Source organism: Cornus florida, unplaced genomic scaffold (assembly GCF_030987335.1).
Source record: "Cornus florida cultivar Cherokee Brave unplaced genomic scaffold, ASM3098733v1 CherokeeBrave_3.0.0_Hap2_Chr05, whole genome shotgun sequence".
In the NCBI taxonomy this organism is placed as follows: Eukaryota; Viridiplantae; Streptophyta; class Magnoliopsida; order Cornales; family Cornaceae; genus Cornus; species Cornus florida.
Window position 1 is genome coordinate 69,800,839 of NW_026775575.1, and position 22,543 is coordinate 69,823,381.

The 22,543-nt window shown below is 35.2% G+C and overlaps 1 protein-coding gene across 3 annotated transcripts; it reads right to left on the reverse strand.

The window, feature by feature from the left end:
- Nucleotides 1-1,470: 1,470 nt before the first annotated feature.
- On the reverse strand, nucleotides 1,471-14,460 carry LOC132306770 (protein NPGR2-like). Of its 3 annotated transcripts, XM_059804328.1 has the most exons (7): nucleotides 13,974-14,057; nucleotides 13,618-13,682; nucleotides 13,185-13,465; nucleotides 12,633-12,885; nucleotides 5,273-6,489; nucleotides 3,782-3,935; nucleotides 1,471-2,222 (listed from the first exon to the last, which is right to left on the reverse strand). In XM_059804328.1, exons 3-7 carry the CDS (start codon nucleotides 13,440-13,442, stop codon nucleotides 1,906-1,908), a joined length of 2,199 nt encoding a protein of 732 aa, XP_059660311.1. In that variant the 5' UTR covers nucleotides 13,443-13,465; nucleotides 13,618-13,682; nucleotides 13,974-14,057; the 3' UTR covers nucleotides 1,471-1,905. The 3 variants fall into 3 exon arrangements, with proteins under 3 accessions (XP_059660311.1, XP_059660309.1, XP_059660310.1); XM_059804326.1 differs by lacking the exons at nucleotides 13,618-13,682; nucleotides 13,974-14,057 and adding an exon at nucleotides 14,082-14,460; XM_059804327.1 differs by lacking the exon at nucleotides 13,618-13,682 and having other exon boundaries at nucleotides 13,974-14,059.
- Between the last annotated feature and the right edge of the window lie 8,083 nt (nucleotides 14,461-22,543).

A 22,543-nucleotide genomic window follows, 5' to 3' on the forward strand; every position in this document is an offset into this window, starting at 1 on the left:
TTAAAATATTAATATGATTTATATGAGGGTCTTAATCATCTTTCTGTTTAATTATTAAAATATTAGAAGTATTTTGCATTAAGGAGATTACTTTTAAAAGGTGTGTTTGTTGTTAAGATTGTAACTCATTTTGTTTTTCTTTTATAAGTTACGTAAACAATCAATAATAAATAACTTAAAAAATAAAAATTTAAAGTGATAAAGAGAGTCATTATATGATTATTGATACAAGAATATTAGGATTTCAATAAAGTTTTGCATAAAGGAACTTTGAAGATGATGAAAAGTGTCAAAATGATTGACTTACTTATTTTTAATCCTTATTTATCTTTGAGATTAAAAGTCAATTATTTAGCACTTTTATCCGCACGTTACCGTCAATTATTTTTAATTTCATTTTAGATTTTTCTTTCTCCATTTGACTTCCAAATTATTTTTATTTTTCACTTGTGCTATTTTACTATCTCAAAATATAATTAAATTATACTCACGTGCATTGCACGTGGTTCTATCTTATATATATATATATATATATATATATATATATATATATATATATATATATAATGCAGGTAAATTACTGATTAAGCAATCTTTAGAAACAAATTGTGAATTTGAAGCCTTGAAAATCAAATATGATAGAATAGAGAATATCCGAACATAAATGATATGTTTGGAAGTAATTACATTTTGATTTTATAAGTGAGTTTCATTTATTTTGCAGACTTTGAATTCACGGTTTAATTTGTCAATGTGATTAAACAATTTTAACATAAAATGTTGAAATTTTATGATATTATTGCAAAATACCCGAAATAAAGGGAAAAGGAAAGGTCATATTGAACTTTGTATATTTTGGTGCTTCAAGAGCATTTTCAAAACACCATATTGATTTAAAGGAGTAACATTTTGATCAATAAATGGTGCCCTGTTTTTGTCCTGAAATATCTCATTTGATGGCAGTTTATGAATTCCTTTTAATAGCTTGTCACAATTTAATTTTCTCTTGGCAAGAAATTCATGAGTTTTGCAGGCAGCATTTACCATGCTCAACTGCGCTAAAGTTTTTTTTTTTTTCGTCTCCCACAATATTTTTGAAGAGTATCAACCCTCCATATTTCACTCACTCTGAAAAGAAAAGAGATATCATTACACCACAAGCCTCGATGATGGTACAGTTACTTCGTGAACATAACCAGGTACGGACCTGCATCATGCATATGCGCGGGGCGGCGGGGTATGCACCCCCTGAAATTCATTATATACTCATAAAATATTGTTATTCCCCCCTGAAATTATTAAAAGATTTTATTCTTGCCCCAGCAGGGGCCCACACTGCGCGGGGGACGTACCAGCGAAAATTCGGGTCTCTGGAAGATTTTAGACTCCAAAGCAGAACATTCTTGTTGGTTACCAGGACATGGTACTTACTTTGTATTCTTCAATCTTCAAACTATGGTGAAACCTCCGAGAAATAAACCTCCACTGCAAAATTCAACTCCAGAGAATTAGTCAGTACAATACAAACAATCTTGTTTGAAATGTCTATTTACAACCTCCTCCTTCCAACAAATTTTGGACCGTTTAATCAAACACATTATTCAAATATATTATTCTCATGTATTGAAATTTTGCACACTTTGAAATAAGTGGTTAACAGAGCATCAACTTATTATTGCAGTGCAACCATCATTTCAGGAACAGTGGTAGACCAAACTCCCGGACATCGTCCTCCATTGATACTATACAGAACTCGGGCTGTGAATAAGGATGATAGAAAACAAAACCGGAACCTTTATATATATCGATTTTCCATCAAACAACATGATCGATGATACATAAACGAGGAGAGTGAGAAGCAGAAAGACGACGGCTCTTACAGACCAATGACTCGTCAATATCTTGTCACCTGAAGGGCTCAACTGGTGCAGTGCCTCCAAGAAGGGTAGCGGCCTGGAAACAATCAGCAGCTTCCTGCGCTGATGCAGCGCCGGAATCTTTGTAAAGCAGGCCGAGATTATACCACGCAGAAGCATTCATTCTATCCAACCGTAGTGCTTCTGTCAGAAAGCTTCTGACAACTGATAGAGACTTGCCACCAAGCTGTCTGAGAATCACGGCCGTGGAGATCAGACTTGGGACATGAGTGGGATCAACATCTAAAGCCTGACCGAAAGCTTTAAGAGCCTCCTTGTGGAGACCCTTCGCTTCGTGAAGCAAACCTGCAAAATTACCCCAACTCTTGTCTCTTATTATTTCGTAGTGTGAAGCAATTACTTCATATCAAACATGGCCCGCACAATAAAATTAGTTTCACAGAACATGCAAAAGATAATAACTTCTATCTAATCACTTTGACAGCTAGAGGAGCTAGAACCAGTCTCCAATGGATCACTATAACTGATAAGAGGAAAGTAAACTTGCAAGTCCAACAGGTAACTCAGCCTTAAGACAATACATCTCATCTCAGACGAAAGCCTTCTAGTGCTAAAAAAAAAAAAAAAAAAAAAAAAAAAAAAAAAGAAAAAAAAAGAAAAGAAAAAAAAAAAAAAAACAAGGCACCGACTAACAACTAAAACAAGAGGTGAAAAGGAATCAAAATAACCGATTTCATGGCTGCAACCATAAATAGAACTGCTATGTCTAAATCCCAGCTATTTACAATTAGTTTTTACAAATCTAACTGTGATCCACCAAGTCTTCAGATTATTCTCCGATCAAAATCTCAGCCAGATGTCAACCCTCTATCAGCCAATTACAAACTCCAGACAGGCTAGTTGTTGGCCAAAAAATGGTCTCATGAAACTTTACAGGACTACGGGTGTAACCTTATCTGTTATGCATTTCAGATTCATACAATTCTTCTGAAACTAGAAGATAGTCTAGACAACAAGCCCCATTTCATCAATAGAAAACTCCATCCCAGAAATTTGAGCAACTGGTAGCTAATCTATGGCTTCCATAATGCACTAAAAGCATTTCAATCTCTTCTATTGCAGAAAAACTTTGAAGTCTTAACAGTTCCTCTGAAATTCACATCACAGTTTTATAAAATAATCACCCTTTTCATGTGAAAATTCTGACTTCCACATTTGGTCATTATCTCATAAAATGCAGAAAATCCTTTGAAGTCCTAACAGCTCATGTGAAATTATGACAGTTACCATTTCTAGTAAAAATCGATACAATCTTATAGTTCTAATACAAAATAGATAATTAGCCATTTAATATTAATTAAATAAAACAACTCTCTAGAGAGAAAATAAATGCGAATTGGGAAGACATTCAGACAGAAAATTCATGTTTTTGGTGATTGCTGAAATCTCTGGACAGAATAGATAGAAAAACTGAAATTGACTGCCAGCCGGTTAACCAACTTAGATTAAGAATATAACAACCAGCCAGAATGTATCGAGTGAAAGCTCATGATGGATGGACATCAGGAAACTCATGTCAGGCGACATACTTCTGAAGTTATCATCAAGGGCAAAATTCACCACAGGAATCAATTCAATTAAACGCCACAGTCCATCTAAGAGACATCTTTTCTTAATTTTCAATTATAGAAATGAAAATCAAGGTTGTAGAACTTATTACCAAAAAAAAAAAAAATCATCGATACTTTCATATTAAATTGAGATGCTTTTGTGCTATTTCTCCTTTAGTGATTCTAAATTTGATAACGTTTTTTTTGTTTTCCCAATGGGTGGGGAAGCAGTTTTGAACACTAAGAGTGACCACAAAAGACAATGGATATAAGATAAGGAATATATAAATGTACCGATGGCATGCCATCTGGAAGCAGAATGACAATTGATGGCCTCAGATTTGGAGAGACAAATTTCAGCGTCGCGCCACTGTGACAAATTTATGTATACACAAGCCAGATCATGCCAGGTTTCCAATTCCAAAGTTCTGTCATGGTTCCCATCGCCCTGTCAAAAACACACAAATGTTCTAAACAAGATAGATTTCTCGGAAGAGTATAAACTTGAAGATCATGTCTAGTAAGGAAAAGTAAACCTAAAAGATGATTCCAAAATTATCTACCATGTGTTAGGAGCAAAAGAATGCGTGTTCGGGTTCTTGGAAATGGTGATTGCTATCTTAGTTTAGGGATAGCATTTTCTAGCAAATGTTTCAATTACATAAGTTTACACATTAGATACAGGCTACAGTAATATTGTAACAGTGCAAGGGTTATTGCTTGGTGAAATATTAAGGACGAAAATGTAGGTTTGAATACGAGAAAGTTCAACCCCAAGGGGTTGGCCTAGTTGGAAAAGACTTGGGCCCGGGTACCTCATGAAGCATCAGGTCTCAGGATCGATTCCTGTTAGGTGCAAACAATTCCTTGGAGGGGGGTGTGTGACTACCAACTAGGAAAAAAAATATGAGAGAGTTTGTTTGCATAAATAAAACCTGAAGTAAAGTGATAAAGTCTATACCAAGTTCAACCCTCCCAGCACCCCAAACTGAGAGGACCAACATAGAGTATTTCTCTTTAAAGTGGTGAATCTGGTGATGTTACACTGTCTATTCAAAATCATGGATTCAGTTTTTTCTCCTGATGGCTTTTTATGAAACAAGACCATTCTCAGAAACAAATTCATCTAGCCACATAGGGCTGGGAAAAAAAAAATTAAAATTTATATATATATAAAAATTAAAAAATTAAAAAAAAAAAAAAAAGAAAAGAAAAGAAAAATAAATAAAAGGGCAAACCCAGTGCACGAGGCTCCAGTCACTATGGGGTCTGGGGAGGGTTAGGTGAACACTGAAGAAAGGAGATTAAAAAAAAGTATATACCGAGTGTAATATTTGGAAGCAGAATTGTTGTTGTGCTTGCAGTATAAGACGATGTGTATTTTGTTAATAACTAACCTTCCATTAAAATGATGGCAAGAAGCTATACATCATTTGAAATTTCTGCCATTCCACAAAACAAATGTAGCCACAGTGGCAATATCCTAAAATTAGTGTCCTTTTCCTCTCCAAACAAGAATCTCATGAACTAGAGAAAAAAAAACAAAAAAACAAAAACAAAAACAAAAACAAAAACAAAAACAAAAAATAAAAACAAAATTTTAAATAATATAAAAAAACACAGAATTTCTGCGCTAGACATGTTAAGAAATCCATTTTCAAGACATTCTGCTTGATGCTACTAGTAGCTTGTAAAAAAAATATCATAGAGCTATAAATGGAAAGGTAGTAACAAATAACAATTCAAATACTTAAGTAAAAAAAAAAAAACTCCCCATCGACATACCTTTAAAAGCTTCTTCCCAAATCCAAAGCTTTTGGCCTGGACTTGCAGAACAGCAAGCAGCTGAGTATATGTTTCAGTCGCTCTTTTTAAATGGCCCTGTGCAATTTGGAGTTTAGCTTTAGTTCGCAACAAGTCTCCCTGATCCCATTTCCCAGTCTGATCTAGAGCAGCATTTATGATAGTCTCAGCATCCACAAACCGTTTCTGAGCTGATAATATCCGAGCCAACAACAGCCACCCATTAATGCTGGACCCACCTTCCAGTTTTAGCAAGCGCTTAGCATAATAAAGAGCACTATCCAACTTCCTTTGCTCAGCATTTTCTAGGCTAAGGTGAAAAATAATTTTGGTGTCTCTCATTCTTGTCATTTTCCCAGCATTCTCCAGGGACATAAGTACCTCGGATTGTTTCCTGACCCTCTCAGAATCAGTTGCAACTGATCTAGATTGGATAGAGAGTGAGATGCCCAATAAACAATTGGCAACACCTACCATCTGATCACATCTGTCCTGCAAGCTTTCAATAGCTCTACAAGCAAAACTTACCCCTTCTTCCACATAATTAGAATTCTCCCCACAAATTTTTGAAGCCATTAATAAAGCTTGAACACAATTTGGATCCTCTCTAATATTCAACAATTTCCTAAGCAAATTCAAAGCTGTCAATTCCTCTCCTTCTCCATGGTAACATAGAGCTAGATTGAGATACCTTTCTTTTCGTTCTATAACCCCAGGAAGCAATTCCTCTAATTGATTAGCTAAAGCATGTAACTCCGCTGAGACAGACAGAGCATATGTGAGGTGATCCAAAATTGATGGATCCCAGTCAATTTTTTTTAGAGAAACTTTTCTTAGTAGAATCATTAACAGAAGAATAGCCTCTTCTATGTTGTTTTTAGGTACAAATGAACTGTCCATTTGGGAACGAAGGTTTGGGGCTATTGCTTCAGTTCCACTGTACAGAAGAAAAATGGCAAACTCTTTTTGAATCTTTGCCGTAGTTTCTGCATCAAGATTCCAGTGAAAGAGGAGGGCTCGTCTGTATGACAAGATCACTTCATGAGAAGAATCAGCAAGTTTCCATAACTCAGGAAGCAACTCAACCGCCTTGCTTAGAGTCTCCTGCAATTTACAGTCAGCACCAAAGTTTTCAGGCAAGCCTTCTTGGAATGAAGATTCAACAATATCGAGAATAACTTTGCATGATTGAGCAGCTTCTGCAAAATGATTAGAGACATATATTAGCCAAAACAATGACAGTTTCTAGTAGAACGTTACTTGCTAAACCATTCCCACACCTATCATCTAAAATGCATGCAAACAAAATCAAAAGCAAAAACAATAGCAAAATAGCCAACTAGCCAGGAATATCCATTGTTCGCATACACACAGATATAATATCTCATGCTATCATGCACATAAAATCAAAAGCAAAAATACAGTAGCAAAATAGCCAACTAGAGGAAAATCCATTAATGGATGTTCCTGGCTAGTTGGCTAAATAGCAAAGTTGACGGAGAAGAGTTAAATTTATTAATACGCCATTTTGACTGTGAGGGACTTAAGCGGTCACACCTTTTGTACTGAAACAGCAGTTTTATAAGCAGGAAAAAGCTTCATCCATTCTGAACGTCTTACTTCGAACAATATAATACTAGTATTTCAAATGCTGAAAGATTAAATACATCAAACTATTATTTAACCTATATTAAATTGCTAAAAAAGTAAACGGTAACTAAACAACAGCACAACAAAAGAGTGGTACTAAGGGGACAATGTTGTTATTGGGTCCGTCTTGTTAATCATTGACTTCCTTAAAGTAGTTATAAACAGGACTCCTACCTGATAATTTTCATGAGACATATAATGAAATATATACATATAGCAATTTTATTTTCAACCATTACATCATTAGATAAGATGTACAACAAAAGAGTGGTATTAAGGGAACAATGTTGCTATTGGGCCCGTCTTGTTTAATCATTGACTTCCTTAAAGTAGTTATAAACAGGACTCCTACCTGATAATTTTCATGAGATATATAATGAAAAAAATATATAGCAATTTTATTTTCAACCACTACATCATTAGATAAGATGCTAGTCTTACACAATTAACTACCACCACGCCCGCCGGGGGTGGGGTTGTTTGTATGGATTGGGATGATGTCAAGAAGATCATGAAATTCTATATGGAATGTATCGATGTAACTAATAATAATAAATAAAAGAAGAAGTTTTGGGTTTTGGCTTACTCAAACCGAGAGCCAAGAGCTATATTTATATACAATAACAAAATCAAAGAAAAACAGAAAATATGCCAAAATCTACGTGATCCCGTGATTATGGGGATCTTATCTACATGATCCCTTGATAATAAGGATCTTACATAAAACAACCTAATAAAAGGCTGAAAACAGCTAATAAAAAATAATAATAATAATAATACAAATATTTCAACACTCCCCCTCGAGCTGGAGTGAAGATATCAATCAAGCCTAGCTTGGTAATCGAGGAATGAAGCACAGATGGACCAACGGATTTGGTGAACACATCTACCGACTGATTAGAGGACCGAACAAAGCACAGCTTGATAATTCCCAAACGAACCTTCTCTCTATGAATGTCTACCTCTATATGTTTAGTCCTCTCATGAAGAACAGAATCTGAAGCAAGCATGATGGCTGACTTATTATCACAAAGCAAGTCTGAGGACTGTTTTTCACTTAGCCCTAGCTCCTCCAAGAAAGATCGAAGCTAAAGAATAAGATGATCTTCCGTAGAAAGTACAGAAGCCAGATGTGGAACGTTTGTCAGTCTTGGACCCAGCATAGTCTGCATCACTGAAACCAAATAGCCTAACCTGCCTGCTAGAATAATAGAAAAATCCAAATCCAGGGCAGGACTTCAAATATCGAAGAATATAATATACCACGTCCATGTGAGATGTACGAGGAACATGCATAAACTGACTCACAACACTAACCGCAAAATCCAAATCAGGACTGGTGTTGGTAAGATAAATCAATCTTCCTACCAAGCGCTGATACTGCGAGGGATTAGAAAGGAGATCTCCAAACCCAACCGAGATTTTCAGATTAAGATCCATAGGAGTGGAAGCAGGTTTACACCCAAGCATACATGTGTCTCGAAGAAGATCCAAGACATACTTCATTTGCAAAAAAGAGATACCCTGCTTAGATCTAACAACCTCAATTCCCAAGGAATATCTGAGTTGCCCAAGGTCTTTCACATCAAAAGCTTTAGCCAATTGAAGCTTTACTTGAGCAATCCCAGGGATGTCATTGCCAATAATGATGATATCATCAACATAGACAACAAGAATGATACATCTACCGGTGGAAAAACGGTGGATAAAACATGTATGGTAAGAATGACATCTAACAAACTCCATAGATAGAATTACATCACTGAAGCAGCTGAACCAAGCTCTAGGAGATTGTTTTAACCCATACAAAGACTTCTGAAATTGACAGACCTTTCCAGCATAATCCCCCTCAGCCCAAAAACCAGGTGGAGGATCCATATAAATAGTCTCAAGAAGATCACCGTTAAGGAAAGCATTCTTCACATCAAGCTGATGAAGAGGCCAATTATGAGAGGCAATCAGGGAAACAAGCAAACGAACTGAAGTCAATTTAGCCACTGGAGGGAAGGTATCATTGAAGTCTTTACCAGGAATCTGAATAAATTCTTTGGCCTCCAAATAGGCCTTATACCGATCAATAGAGCCATCAAGCAGACATTTAACATTGAATACCCATTTACAACCAAAAGTCTTTTCACCAGGAGGGAGAGATACAAGCTCCCACGTTTCATTTTGCTGCAAAGCATCCATTTCTACCATCATAACAGACATCCAATTGGGATTCCGGAGAGCCTCAGAGACATTTCTGGGAATGGATGGAATCAAGTTTGCCTAAAAAGGCTCGATAAGACCCAGAAAGACCATCATAAGAGATATATTGCAAAATACGATGATCAGTACTACAAGCGAATCCAAATCGAGCAAGGGGTTTGCGGACACGAGTGGGATACCGAGACTCAGGAACAGGGTCAGGGAAATGTAAAAGAGAGAGAGGAGATGTACCTGAACCTGTATATGAGGAGGATAAAGGCAATGGAGGCAGAGCACGAGGGCAGCGAGAATAAACCTGCAAAGAGGGTAAGGAAACCACAAGAGGAGACTCTTCTTGAAAAATAGGAAGAGGACGAGCAAGAGGAGAAGCCTTCTGGTCAGGGGTAGAAGCTTCCTACAAGATAATGTTAGAACCATAAAAAGGGGTATGCTCCTGAAAAGTGACATCAAGAGAGTGATACATGTGTTTGTATACAGGATCATAACACGATAACTTTTTGACATTGAAGAGTATCCTAAAAAGATACATTTAATGGCCTTGTCATCAAGTTCAGTACGAGAAGGGCTACGATTCTGAACAAAGCATGTACATCCAAACACCCGAGACATGATAGAAAAGAAAGTAATATCAGGCTGAAAGACTTGTCAGGTGGCCTTACCATTTAATACTCTACTAAGGGTACGAATAATGAGAAAAATAGTTGTAAGAACTGCCATGTACCAGTATGACTTTGGCACATGTCATTGGAAACATATTCACGGCCATTGTCAGACCTAATATTCTTAACAACGGTTTTATATTAAGTTTTGATCATTTGGAGGAATAGAGTGAACAAGGGAAAAACTTCAAATTTCATTTTAAATAAATATACCCATGTGCAGCGGGAATTATCATCAATATGTGACATAATAGCGATGTCCCGAAAAAGCGGTAACAGGAGAAAGACGCCACACATCAGAATGTATGAGATCAAACATACTAGGTGCACGATGCATATAAGAAATATAACTGGTTCTAGTATGTTTAGAAAGCTCACATATCTCACATTGAAATTTATTATCTTTACAAGCCGTTATTAATGAAAGGAAAAGCAGACATAAATACAGAAAGTTTACATGCCCAAGGAGAGCATACCATAAATTTAAAGTTTGAAAAGAAAAATCATAAGACCTAGAAACTGGAAGAACAGAGGCTTGAAGCAAGTGGAGGAGGTGTCAGTGGAGGATCCCTAAAGTAGTAGAGGTCATCGTGCTTATATCCCCTGCGAAAAATCCTCTTCAAACACAGGTCCTGTAAACACAATAATGAGGAAAGAAAATCACTGCACAATTTAGTGATTTGGCAAGTTTGCTAACAGATAGAAAATTAAACACAAAGTTAGGAACATGAAGAACGGATGCAAAATAATATCAGGAGATAGATGAACATCTCATTTACTACGAATAATGGTAGTTGACCCATCAGCTAGACTAACAACTTGATTAACAGGGGTAAAGGGAGTAGAAAATAATGACAACTCACCAGTCATGTGATCATTGGCTCCGGAATCCAGAACCCAAGTAGGTTTTCCTACTTTAACATGAAAATAAGAAGGAGTACCTGTAGCTATAGTAGCCGTGGAAATAGAAAAGCCAGCCCTAGTAGATAAAGCTCCGAACTGCTCCTGGAGCTGACCAATTTGGGTTTATAACTGATTGAAGTCCTAAAAAGATGGTATGGGAGGAGTTGAAGAAGGAGGGACAACAATCTGTGGAGTAGTATAGCCATCTAAAGTATTGGCAACTGTGGCAGTGCGGCCACGGCCACGGCCAGAAGGATAATTGCGAGAAAATTTCTGCTTTAGCTCGGGATGAAGCTTAAAGCAACAATCCTTTACGTGACCTGTGGCTCCACAATGTTGACAAATAACCTGTCCCTCTGAAAGTCTACAATTAGCAGCAAGAGTCATTTGATCAACGATAAAACTACTGGCTGAAAGATCTGGCATATATGCTCCTCATGGTCAACAGTAGCGAAGGCAACATATAAATCAGGCATAGGAGAGGTGTTTTGTGATCTGAGTTCTAAGAGCATCATACTCAGATCATAAACCCATCAAAAACTGGTAGGTATGCTGGCGGTCCAGTCTCTTGACCAAAAGAGTTGCAGCTTCTTCAGAAAAATCCGAGAGAGGTTCATTATGTGCTAATTTTTCCCACCTAGACTGGAGGTACCCAAAATACTCTGATACTGACAGCTTGAGTGTCTCCTGAGATGCATGAGCAATCTCCTGATAGAATTCAAAGATACGAGCGTCATTGCGGGAATGGGCATACATCTTGTTGAGGGCTTGCCACAGACAAAAAATGGAAGTGTGAAGCATAAACATATTATCGATACGCTCCTCCATTGAGTTGAAGATCCAACCCAGAATGGTGCACCTGTCCATGTCCCATGCAATATATTTAGTATCCGTCTTTTCCGGTTCCTTGACTAGACCCAAAAGCCAACCAGTTTTCCCTTTCACTCCAATATAGAGTTGAATAGAACAAGACCAAGATACGAAGTTGCGCCCATTCAAGAGCACACTAGTAACCTGATGTGCCAGAGTATGATGTGCCAAAGAAAAAGTATGTTGGACCGAGGATAAAGTGTCCTTTTGGTTACTAGAATGCTGGTCTACACGTCAAAGCGGGAGGAAAGAGAAAAAAACAAGGCCGGAAAAATCGGTGCTTTCTTCCAAATATGCTACCGAACAAACACCGGCAGCCCACAAAGAAAAAAAAAAAACACCATAAGGACCCTTAGGTCATAAAAAAACTAAGGGAATTCCCCTAAAAAATGAGTCAAAAACAAAGGGTTACTCGAAGGGTCTGGCGCAAGGGCTGGGAAGAGATGGAGGTGCGCCAAAGGTGAGGGAAAATGGAGAGAGGGAGAGAGAAGGTGGCGGCGTTGGGGAGGAAGATGGGGAGGCGAAGGTTTTTGTTTTGCTCTGATACCAAAAGGAAAAAGTTTTGGGTTTTGGCTTATTCAAACCGAGAGCCAAGAGCTATATTTATATACAAGAATAGGGTATAAAGAAAGGAAACAAAATCAAAGAAAAACAGGAAATATGCCAAAATCTATGTGATCCCATGATTACGGGGATCTTATCTACGTAATCCCTTGATAATAGGGATCTTACATAAAACACCTAATAAAAGGCTGAAAACAGGTAATAAAAAGAAAAATAATAATAATATAGATATTTCAACATAAATAAATAAAGTTCATCACACTGTTTTAATACATACATAAATATAAGAGGGGTATAAAACTAAAGTACCTAAAAATGATAGTCAAACCTTGACAAAAGCTGAGTAATTCATAACTGGAAAATAAGCAAATCATAAAAAAGATAGATAGGAAAGGAAGTAAAAGAAACATGAGCAAGCATAACATACAACACAACATACTATAGAAAGAAGATTGTATTTCAATCAATCAGCAGCAGCACATTACCTTTATACCTCCCAAGTCCCTGCAAGGATTTTGCTTTAAGAAAGATCCCTTCAAAGAGTAAACTGACAGCATGTATAGACATTGGTGGTGTAGCATCACTTTGTGAATGTTTCTTGCGACGTTCTCCTCTTCTAGCAAGGGCCAATTTCATCTTTGGAGTCATAGCAGCAATATCTATCCCTTCAAATACGTGCAAGGCAGCTTCTATGTTTCCCTTATGATATTCGTATCTTCCTAATAAAGCTCTTGCTTCCTGGAAAATGATGACAAAAAGGACGAATCCCTGCCTTTAGACATTTAAAGAAGAGAGAAAATGTTTATAAAATGAGCAGTTGAAGCGGAGTTGATACGGTTACTGAATTGGATGAGTAGCAAAACAAGAAAAGGAAAATGGAACATCAAATGAATGCTTGCAAAAGAGTTAAAGATGACAGCAATTGATAAAGAACAAAAGTGTGCTACAGGGTTAAAGAAAACAGACTTCACCCAAAAAATACATAAAAATAAAAAATAAAAAACAAGAGCTTAGTTAGAATTGTTAGATAAACCAACCTCATAATTCAAACAACCACTCTCGCGCAAAGATGATTCAGCTTCTTCGATATTGCCGGTATCTGGCTTCTGTAGTATTTCACCTGCTCGAGAAGAATGCCCACTGAAGATATAATCCCTGGTTGCAAGAGATTCAGATGGACGAACCATCTCATCTGCTGCTAAATGCTCTCCTGGGCATATGCAATTCATTATCTTCCCAAAATTCCAACCTCTACGGCCCTTCCTTCGCCCTTTGATCCAATTCTCATTCCTCATATTGTTTCACCTCAGTAGCAATCCTTCAACCACAACCACCACCAATAAGGAAAAGAAAAAATTAGACCCTTTATGTCAAAATTAAGATAAACCCCCAATCAAATTCTTAGTTCAGTGACTTAAATTGCAAGATCATGAACAGAAAGAAGAACAAGTTCAATAATCATAAACTTACAATATTATAAAATTTTGAACTGCAAAGCATACCAATCCTTATTCTAGTAGAATCATGATGATGCTCTATCAAAAATTAATTTAAAGAAAAAAAGTCAAACACCAGTAAGCATTAAATATGTATCAATGACAAAATTTAATTAATATAACAGACTTTAATCCCAAAACCCTAAATTCAGCAATCAAAAGTCCAAATTCACGTTACCAAAAAGTAAAACCCATTAACGTTTCTTGAAACCATTTGTGAAATCCACAGATAACCCAATTCACACACTGATCATCGCATTCACCACCCAAAACCCCAACATAGCACTAGGAAAAATAAATGCATTAAAATCAATAAATTACAACAACAACCTCTTATGTATAGACCCAAAATTAGTTGAAAACCCTAGAAATTAATAGCAGGAGAAAACCCATCAGGCCAATCAATTGAATTTCACCAAAGAAATGAACAGAAGTTACCTTTTATTATTCCAGGAATACAAAAAGCAGAGGCCTAGAGCCCACAACACGTCAAAACCAATAACCATCTCCTCTCCAATCAAAGCTTCATTTGAAATTCCCTAATCAACCAAGAATCCAACAAAGTTTCAACAACCTCCTTTCTTTTTCTTTCCCTTTCTTTTCCTTTCTTTTCTTTTATTTTCCTTTCTTTTCAATTGAGAATTTCCTTTTCTAAGAACTATTAACAAACCTTGAGGACTCCAATATTAATGGGTCTCTCTGTGTTTGTGGAATTACTCTGATTTTTGCGTTGTGGCAAAAGGCAGATGAAAACAGAGAATGGAATTTGAACTGAATCGTGAGAGAGAGACTGGGAATTTATTGGATTATTTAAATAATATATCCTAAATACTTGTTTGGGACTCGAGTTAAATGAAAAATCTTAGGTGGGACCCATTTGGAGTTCAGTAGGTGTCTGAGGCTAAGTTTCTGCCACGTGGAATCTGTTTTCATTGCATTTAGTGCCGGCATTAACCTGTCATTATCAAATGACAAAAATCTCCTTTTAATTTCTATTTTTATTTTTTTTTAAATTAATATTAAAATGAATATTAATCCTTCATTATCAGTAAGGAAAAAATTATATTGAAGAGAGATAAAAAAAAGGATGGATGAGACGTTACACAGGTAAGAGAGAATTAAAGAAAGAGTTTTAGTTATTTTTATTATTATATTTAATAATATTTTAATTTATAGATAATAGTATTATAATTTTAAATTTATATAATTTGGTATACCATTTTAATCTAAAATTTTTATAATAGTTCACTTGTCATGGGTACACTTCTTGTCTTCACTCTTTTCTTCTGTCTAACAAATAAAAATTTATAAAGGAAGAATGATCACTCTTCCTATTCTTATTTATTTCCTTATATCATCTCTACCGAACAAAATAAATTAATTTTTTCCTTCCTATTTTAACTTCACACATCTTCCTTTCTATCGAACCCATCATATTAGATTCATTTAATTATTAGATTGAGACAAGGTGTTGTAAGACACTTTGACACTTGTCGAATAGGGAAATTCGGCCAAAACATATGTCAGATATAGCATGAATGCAAAAATAATATGTTTTAAACACTTCGGGGCAGAGTGATTTTATAAACTTTTTTCTAGAAAAATGAGATTCATTGGAATTTAAAATTTATTATTAGTTAATTAAAAAATATTATAAAATCTAAGAAAACAAAAAAACAACAAATGTCTAGTTTCAGGTTCCACAAATTTGTGAATTTATTCAATTATAAGAATAAAATGGTAAAAAAGTATTATTTGTATATATGATAATATATTATAATAATATTTTTTGACATATATATGTTGTACTCATGTTCTATTTTTTGAAATTTTTTGTATTGTCATATTTTTATTGTGCTCTTGTTTTGTGTCCTAGTGTATGTATCCGAGCTTTCTAGGATAATCGAGAATTCTAAAAAATACTAATAAAAATAATTTTTAAAGTAAATATTTAAATTGTCTATAGAAAACAAGAGTTCAGTTTCCATTTTAATTTGTAAGAAATAGGAATTAACATTTCTTGTTAACGAGTATGTAACTTTTGGATAAGGGACATCTTTGGTTCTTTTTTTTGTAGTTCTTCAGAATAAAATAAATAAAAATAAAAAATCTAGAAATTCGTTTGATTGATAATCTTTTCAAAATACATCCTTTTTCAATTCTCTCAAAGCTCTTTCATATTCTTAAGAGTTCTTGAAAATCTATTTCACATAATTAAACCCAAAAAAATAAATAGGCATGAACTGATTTCATAAACACATTTGTATGCATTGGATGTAATAAATTAAATTTAACTAATGAAGTTATTGTTTGTTTAAAAATACTGAATCAGACGCTTTAAATTTCAAAACCAAATTTCTTCTTATTCCAATTATAATTTCGAAGTGACAATTCGATAATCCAAAAATAACTTACACATATTAGTTTAGCGGCCTTTTTCACCATGCATGCATTGAATCATGCTATTTGAGAATTATGGACGATTTGAATCTTTGCTTCTTGATATGAACACAGTTCTTGAAGTAAAATGGTTTCTGGGGAGTGAAACCTTTTGCCGTTTTGATCTTAAATTATTGATAAACGATGTTTTAGAGTGTTAAAATTTGGATTTGTAGATTTTTTTTTTTTTTTTTTTTTTTAATTCTTCAACATGGTCACAGTCAAACGTAAAGAAATACTCTGATTTAACAAGACATTACTAAGTAATTAATGGCCTAAAAAACGCTTTTACATATAGCTGAGCTCACCCCCAAATATAATACTTTGTTCTATATATGTACTATTATATAAAGCCATGGCAATGATTCTGAAAAGTAAGTAGCTACTCTATTTACCAATTAAAGGAACTAGTATCATATGCCTAAAAATTCCAGAATTAGAACTAGCAATGGTCACAGTCAAACGTAAAGATGAGCTTCAAGTGAATAATCATTTTGTGAATATAAAACATCAAAAGTTGAGTAAATACTCTGATTTAACAAGACATTACTAAGTAATTAATGGCCTAAAAAACGCTTTTACATATAGCTGAGCTCACCCCCAAGTATAATATTTTGTATCTATATATGTACTATTATATAAAGCCATGGCAATGATTCTGAAAAGTATGTAGCTACTCTATTTACCAATTAAAGGAACTAGTATCACATGCCTAAAAATTCCAGAATTAGAAGCATAAAAGGTTCAAAATATATTATAACTGTAGCAATCGTGACACAATATTATTTATTTTTTTATTCTTCCAAATTAGAGATTTATCAGGAAGTCACTCATCCTGGCACTTCTTCAGAGTAAACAGACCTAACTTTGTAGTTCTAATAGGTTTATGGCCATCACAACTTTAAAACACATTGTGTCTTCGCTTTCCTCAGGCGATGTGACACCCTGTAACATATCAATGTGGTAACTTGTCTAGTGTCTCGCACCCGCCCGCATCACACTCACCCATAAAAGTAGTCACAATCACCCCTCGTGGGGGTCAACGTCCTTATTGACCACACTTTCTGGCTGGGCTCCAATTCTAATACCATTTGTAATAACTCTCACCCTACCCAAATACAATATTGTCCGCATTTTGGCTCCCCCGGATCATAAACTTTCCAGGAGGTCACCCATTCTAGTATTACTCTAGAGTAAGCACACTTAACTTTGGAGTTCTGATGGGTTCATGGCCATCACGAATTTAAAATACGTGGTATCATTGGAAAGTGTTGAACCTTACATGTGTCACTTCACCTTTTCCAGGCGATGTAGGATCATGACACCCTGTAGCATACCAGTGTGGTAGCTCGTCTAGTGTCTTGCACCCGCCCACATCGCACTTACCCATAGAGGTCGTCACAAGAACAATGGTGGTTCAATGAACAAAACCCAAAAAACTAATTATAGATAATAAATAAATAAATAAGGTTTAAAACACTAGCACCAATAAAGGGGAGGTGAACTGTGGTGGAGCGGTGGAGATAAAAAGAAAGTCGGTGGTGTTAGATGTGAGTAGGTGAAGAGAGAATGGGCCTTGACGAAGATGAGCCGTGGGGAGAGAACGGGTTTTGGCGGAGATGAGCCATGGAGAGAGAGGGGGTGGTGGGTTGTGACATACTACAGGAAAAGAAATTGTTAACTATTAAATGTGTGGACACCCCAAATTATGCAAACGCGTTTTAAGGCACTTATACATGTTACATTGTTACACCCCTAACATTACTGTGGGACATGGGCGGGTATTAGAATATTTCTCAATTTCATCATAGTGTTTGGTTCAAGGTGGAGAGATCATCAGTCGAAGTGGAGCTACGGGGTACCGGTGAATACTGAATTCAAGCAAAAGTGGAGATTGTTGAGTTTGTGGCTTGAATTCATGTGTAAAAGATGGACCTGTTCAATTTATTATGTACATGTTCACTTGGGGTGGGATGCGAAGATGAATGACCCTGAATGGACATGTTCAACTTTTTCATAGTGTTTGGTCTGAGGTGGAGAGATCTTCAGCTGATATAGTGTGATACCCCTCGATTCTAGAGCCACGGATGATCAAGTCCGAGCACAAATCCGAAGGATACCAAACAATCAATATGTAAACAAGCAGGAATAAAACTGAATTAAGATTAACATAATAATAAAACAGAAAGAAAATTAAAATGAAAATCCTCAAACCTTTAAATAATAAATTAATATAATTTAAATCTGTACAACTCGGGAATCCACCTAGTGGACTCCTAATTCCAAATATTTAAATAAATTTATAGAATTAAAATCCAAAACCAAAATAGAAAGGAAATCCTATGTAACCGGAAGAGTGAGTGTCTGTATCTGCATCAACACGATCAAATTCTAAGCCTGGTACTGGCGAATACCTGAAAAATAAGAGTGAGTCAGGCCTACACGGAAGTTCCAATCTACTACAATCCGTACATAAACCCGATACGTAGATACATCCTAGATAGCTCGGCAATATCTACAATAGTCCCTATATATATATATATATATATATATATATATATATATATACATACACTATAGGATACTCACTAGCATATAACATAGTTCAGCCTGGGTAGAAGGTGACATATAAAACACGCTTTTCAGCGGCCAAGTACCTAGACCTACCAGGGAACATTAGCTATATCTAGCTACTCAACCTTTACAATATACGCAGACTCAAGCTCGTATCACGGTACCATAAGTATATATAAATTCCTTCATAATGCAGAAAGATAAAACAAACATCCATTATGTCGTTCAACTGTTTTAGTTGACAGGACATACATCTATGTAGGATTTAACTGTTTTAGTTAATCCATTCCATATGTATGAAGGGATATGACTTAGCTTTTTGATCTAATCCATCCCTGATATGTCACCGTCCCATGCCGGTACATATTATGCAAATGATCCACAAATGATGCACATTTATTAGAACATCAAATACATCTAAAGTCCGGCACAATAGCAATCAGATATAAACAAGATTCTATTATGCATACAGTATATGATTAAAATCACGAAACGTCCGTTTAAATTGCTAAAATAGTAATAAACAATTTAAACTATCCATTTCCATATAATTGACAGAACAGAAATATAACAGTTCAGCAATTAACATCCATAGCATGATATAATGATTATCAGAATTATGAACTGAGCACATTATACTATACATCCCAAACCATACTCTCATACTAGTTCTTTTCGTTTGCTAAAATAAATCTAGTAATCACAACTTACACTATCCTTGACAGCATATCAATCAATGCTTAAATTACATGACGTCCCTAACCACAGCATAACCAAACTTCTTGGAACCAAAGTAGGTCATTTAATAGTTTTATTGATATGACACAAACATGAGTAGGACTTAGTGTTTTGAACTAATCCATCCTAGAATATGTAGGTCTTAGTGTTTTGAACTAAGCCACCCCAAATCCATTTATGAATTAATGTAGGTAAACAAATATTAAGTTTCCTGAACATTGTTTAATTCGTTTAAACATTAATTTCAATTGTCAAAGCAATTAAGTTATACTTCCATCCGATCTAAACAACATATAAGTTATTTAAATTTCCAAACCATCCACCTTCTTAGTATATATAGATATAAGATGCATTCTGGGATCTTCCTAAGTCCATTACATCCATTTTGGTTAATTAAAATAGGTTTAGAAACCATTCTGGGCAACTAAAACCAAAATCCAAGTCGCTGCCCAACTTAGTCGGCTCAATTGCAAACTGAGCAGGCTAAGTTGCTAACTTAGTCGGCTCAGTTCCCAACTGAGTCGGCTAAGTTCCTAACTGAGTCGGCTAAGTTCCTAACTGAGTCAGCTAAGTTGATGCTGAAGCCGTCTTCTTCGTCCGTTCAGCCCCTATAAGCCCCAGAACTCCATTGTTAAGGCCTCTAAGCTTCAACATACGTTCCATACATCCATACTAAATTATTTTAAGTATTTTAACATGTAAAGATTTATCTTAAACAACAATTATGCATCAAAACTTCCACAACCATTCAAAATAAGAAACTGAAACTAAAAACATATACCCTCTGTTTTAATCCAGTTAAGCATGCATAATTACTCAATTTTAGCATTCATTAAACCCCTAGAGTCTACATAGAATGCATAGAACACAAGTTTACAGGAAAGAGATAGATTGAAACTTGCCTTTAGGTTTCAGTTCGAAACCTTTCAATGCCGTTACTAAATTCTCCAAGACTGTTCCCTCCTCTGGTCACTGTTCTCTACCTCTGTTGCGTCTTGGTTCATCCCACGCACAACCCCCTTAATTAATCTCTCAAGACCCTCACTGTGTATCTCTCTTCACGTTCCAGAGCCTCTGTTCTTCCTTTTCAAGATATTACGTGAAGAGGGTTTTCTCAAAACCCTTGCAGACATATAAGAATATATATATATATATATATATATATATATATATATATATATATATAGCCGTCCCCAATCCTAAATCTGTTTATAACCTTATATATATAGTCTTCTGTAAAGCCCTAATCCTAGTTCCAGCCTAATGATATGTCGGCTACTACATGAAATAAAACTCTAAACCTAAACTATAAATACAACACACATAAATTATATAAGCTACCAAAATTAAATTAAAACAATAGTCAAATATTTAAATTAACCAAGAATTAAATTAAAACAATTACAATCAATTTAAACAAACACAATTACCAATTAAGCAAATAAAACCATTAAACACATAGCCAAATAATCATATTTAAATTCACACAAATCAAATAATCAATTAATGAATTAAAATGCACATAAAATACATAAAGAAATTCCAGTTATATCCTTTTGAGAATTAGGGGTATTACATATAGAGATATAGGATAGCGCGTAAAGACTGAATTCAAGCCAAGATGGATATTGTTGGGTTTGTGGCTTGAATTCATGTGTAGAATATAGACTTATTCAAGTTATTATGGACTTGTTCACTTGGGGTGGGGTGGGAAGATGAGTGACCCTCAATAGACCTGTTCAACTTTTTTATAGTGTTTGGTCCAAGGTGGAGAGATCTTCAGTCGATATGGAGCTATGGGGTAGCACGTAAAGACTAAATTCAAGCCAAGGTGGACATTGTTGGGTTTGTGGCTTGAATTCATAGATAGAAGATAGACCTATTCAAGTTATATATTATGGACTTGTTCGCTTAGGGTGGGGTACAAAGATGAGTGACCCCAATACCTGTTCAACTTTTATTTGGAGCTTGTTCATCGTTGGCAATGAACTCGTGTTATTTCAGAGTTGAAGATTAATATAGTAACTCTTTATACACAAGCTGTGAAATTCTTGTCCAATAAGAAGAAATTGTGTTTGAAAACTCTATAAATATATATGGGAATTTTTGTCCAACAAGGAATTGACCGGGTTTGAAAACTCCATAAATAAAGATGTGTGAGATAGGTAGGTAGAAAAAATAAATAATTAAATAAATTAAATAAAATAGAGGAAATATATAAGGGGTTTGTGAGTTTTGTGAGCGGATGAGAGTATATGTAATTTATGAATGCAAATATGTAATCTCAAAAGTTTGATGAGTGAGAGTGAGTGAAATTTGGCATTTGGTTGTATCTTCTTTTCCTTGATTCATAACAATGAAAGCTATCACTTCATGGACGTAGCCTTAAAATTGAGTGAACCATAAAAAATAGTGTTATGTGTGGGTGTCTATGAATGTTATCTACATATGTGCTTATATCGATGTGATGTGATGATACTTTGATTATGTGTAATGAATGAGATTTAACTTTCAACAATAACCTACCATTAAATGAGTTGGAGAGAATTAATTTCCCTAACACATGGGTGGGTGGTAAAGAGACCCAACATTGAAAGTTAATTAAGGGATTGTTAAGTCATTTTGCTTATGAGATTTTTTTTAACTAAAAGAATAATAAAAATTATTGCTTCATTTAGTATAAATTAAGGAAGGAAGAGGGGTGGAGGGAAGACAAGAAGGAAGAAACAAACTTCATTTGTTTGGTAAAGAGGAGGTAATGAGAGAAGAAAAAAGATGATGGTTAAGTCATCCTTCATTCTTTACAAATTTTCTTCCCTCCAAATATGGACGAAAAACACAAATGAAGAAAGGCCCTATTATAAATGTTTTTAAATTACAAAAATTTCTTCATAATTCTCATTTTCTCTTTCCTTCTCTCATAACAGAAAAAATAAGGTATTAAGTCATTCCCTTCTTTTCCATCTAACTAAATAAAAAGAGGGGAAGTACACAATCTCTTCTCCAGTAATGTCTCATTCATCTCTTATTCTTTCCCTTCCATCCAATTTTCTTCCATCCTACCAAACAAAGCATATATAATTAATTTGAGAGGTATATGTGACGTTTCACTAAAAACGTTAACACGTTAGGAAACAAGCCCTAATAAG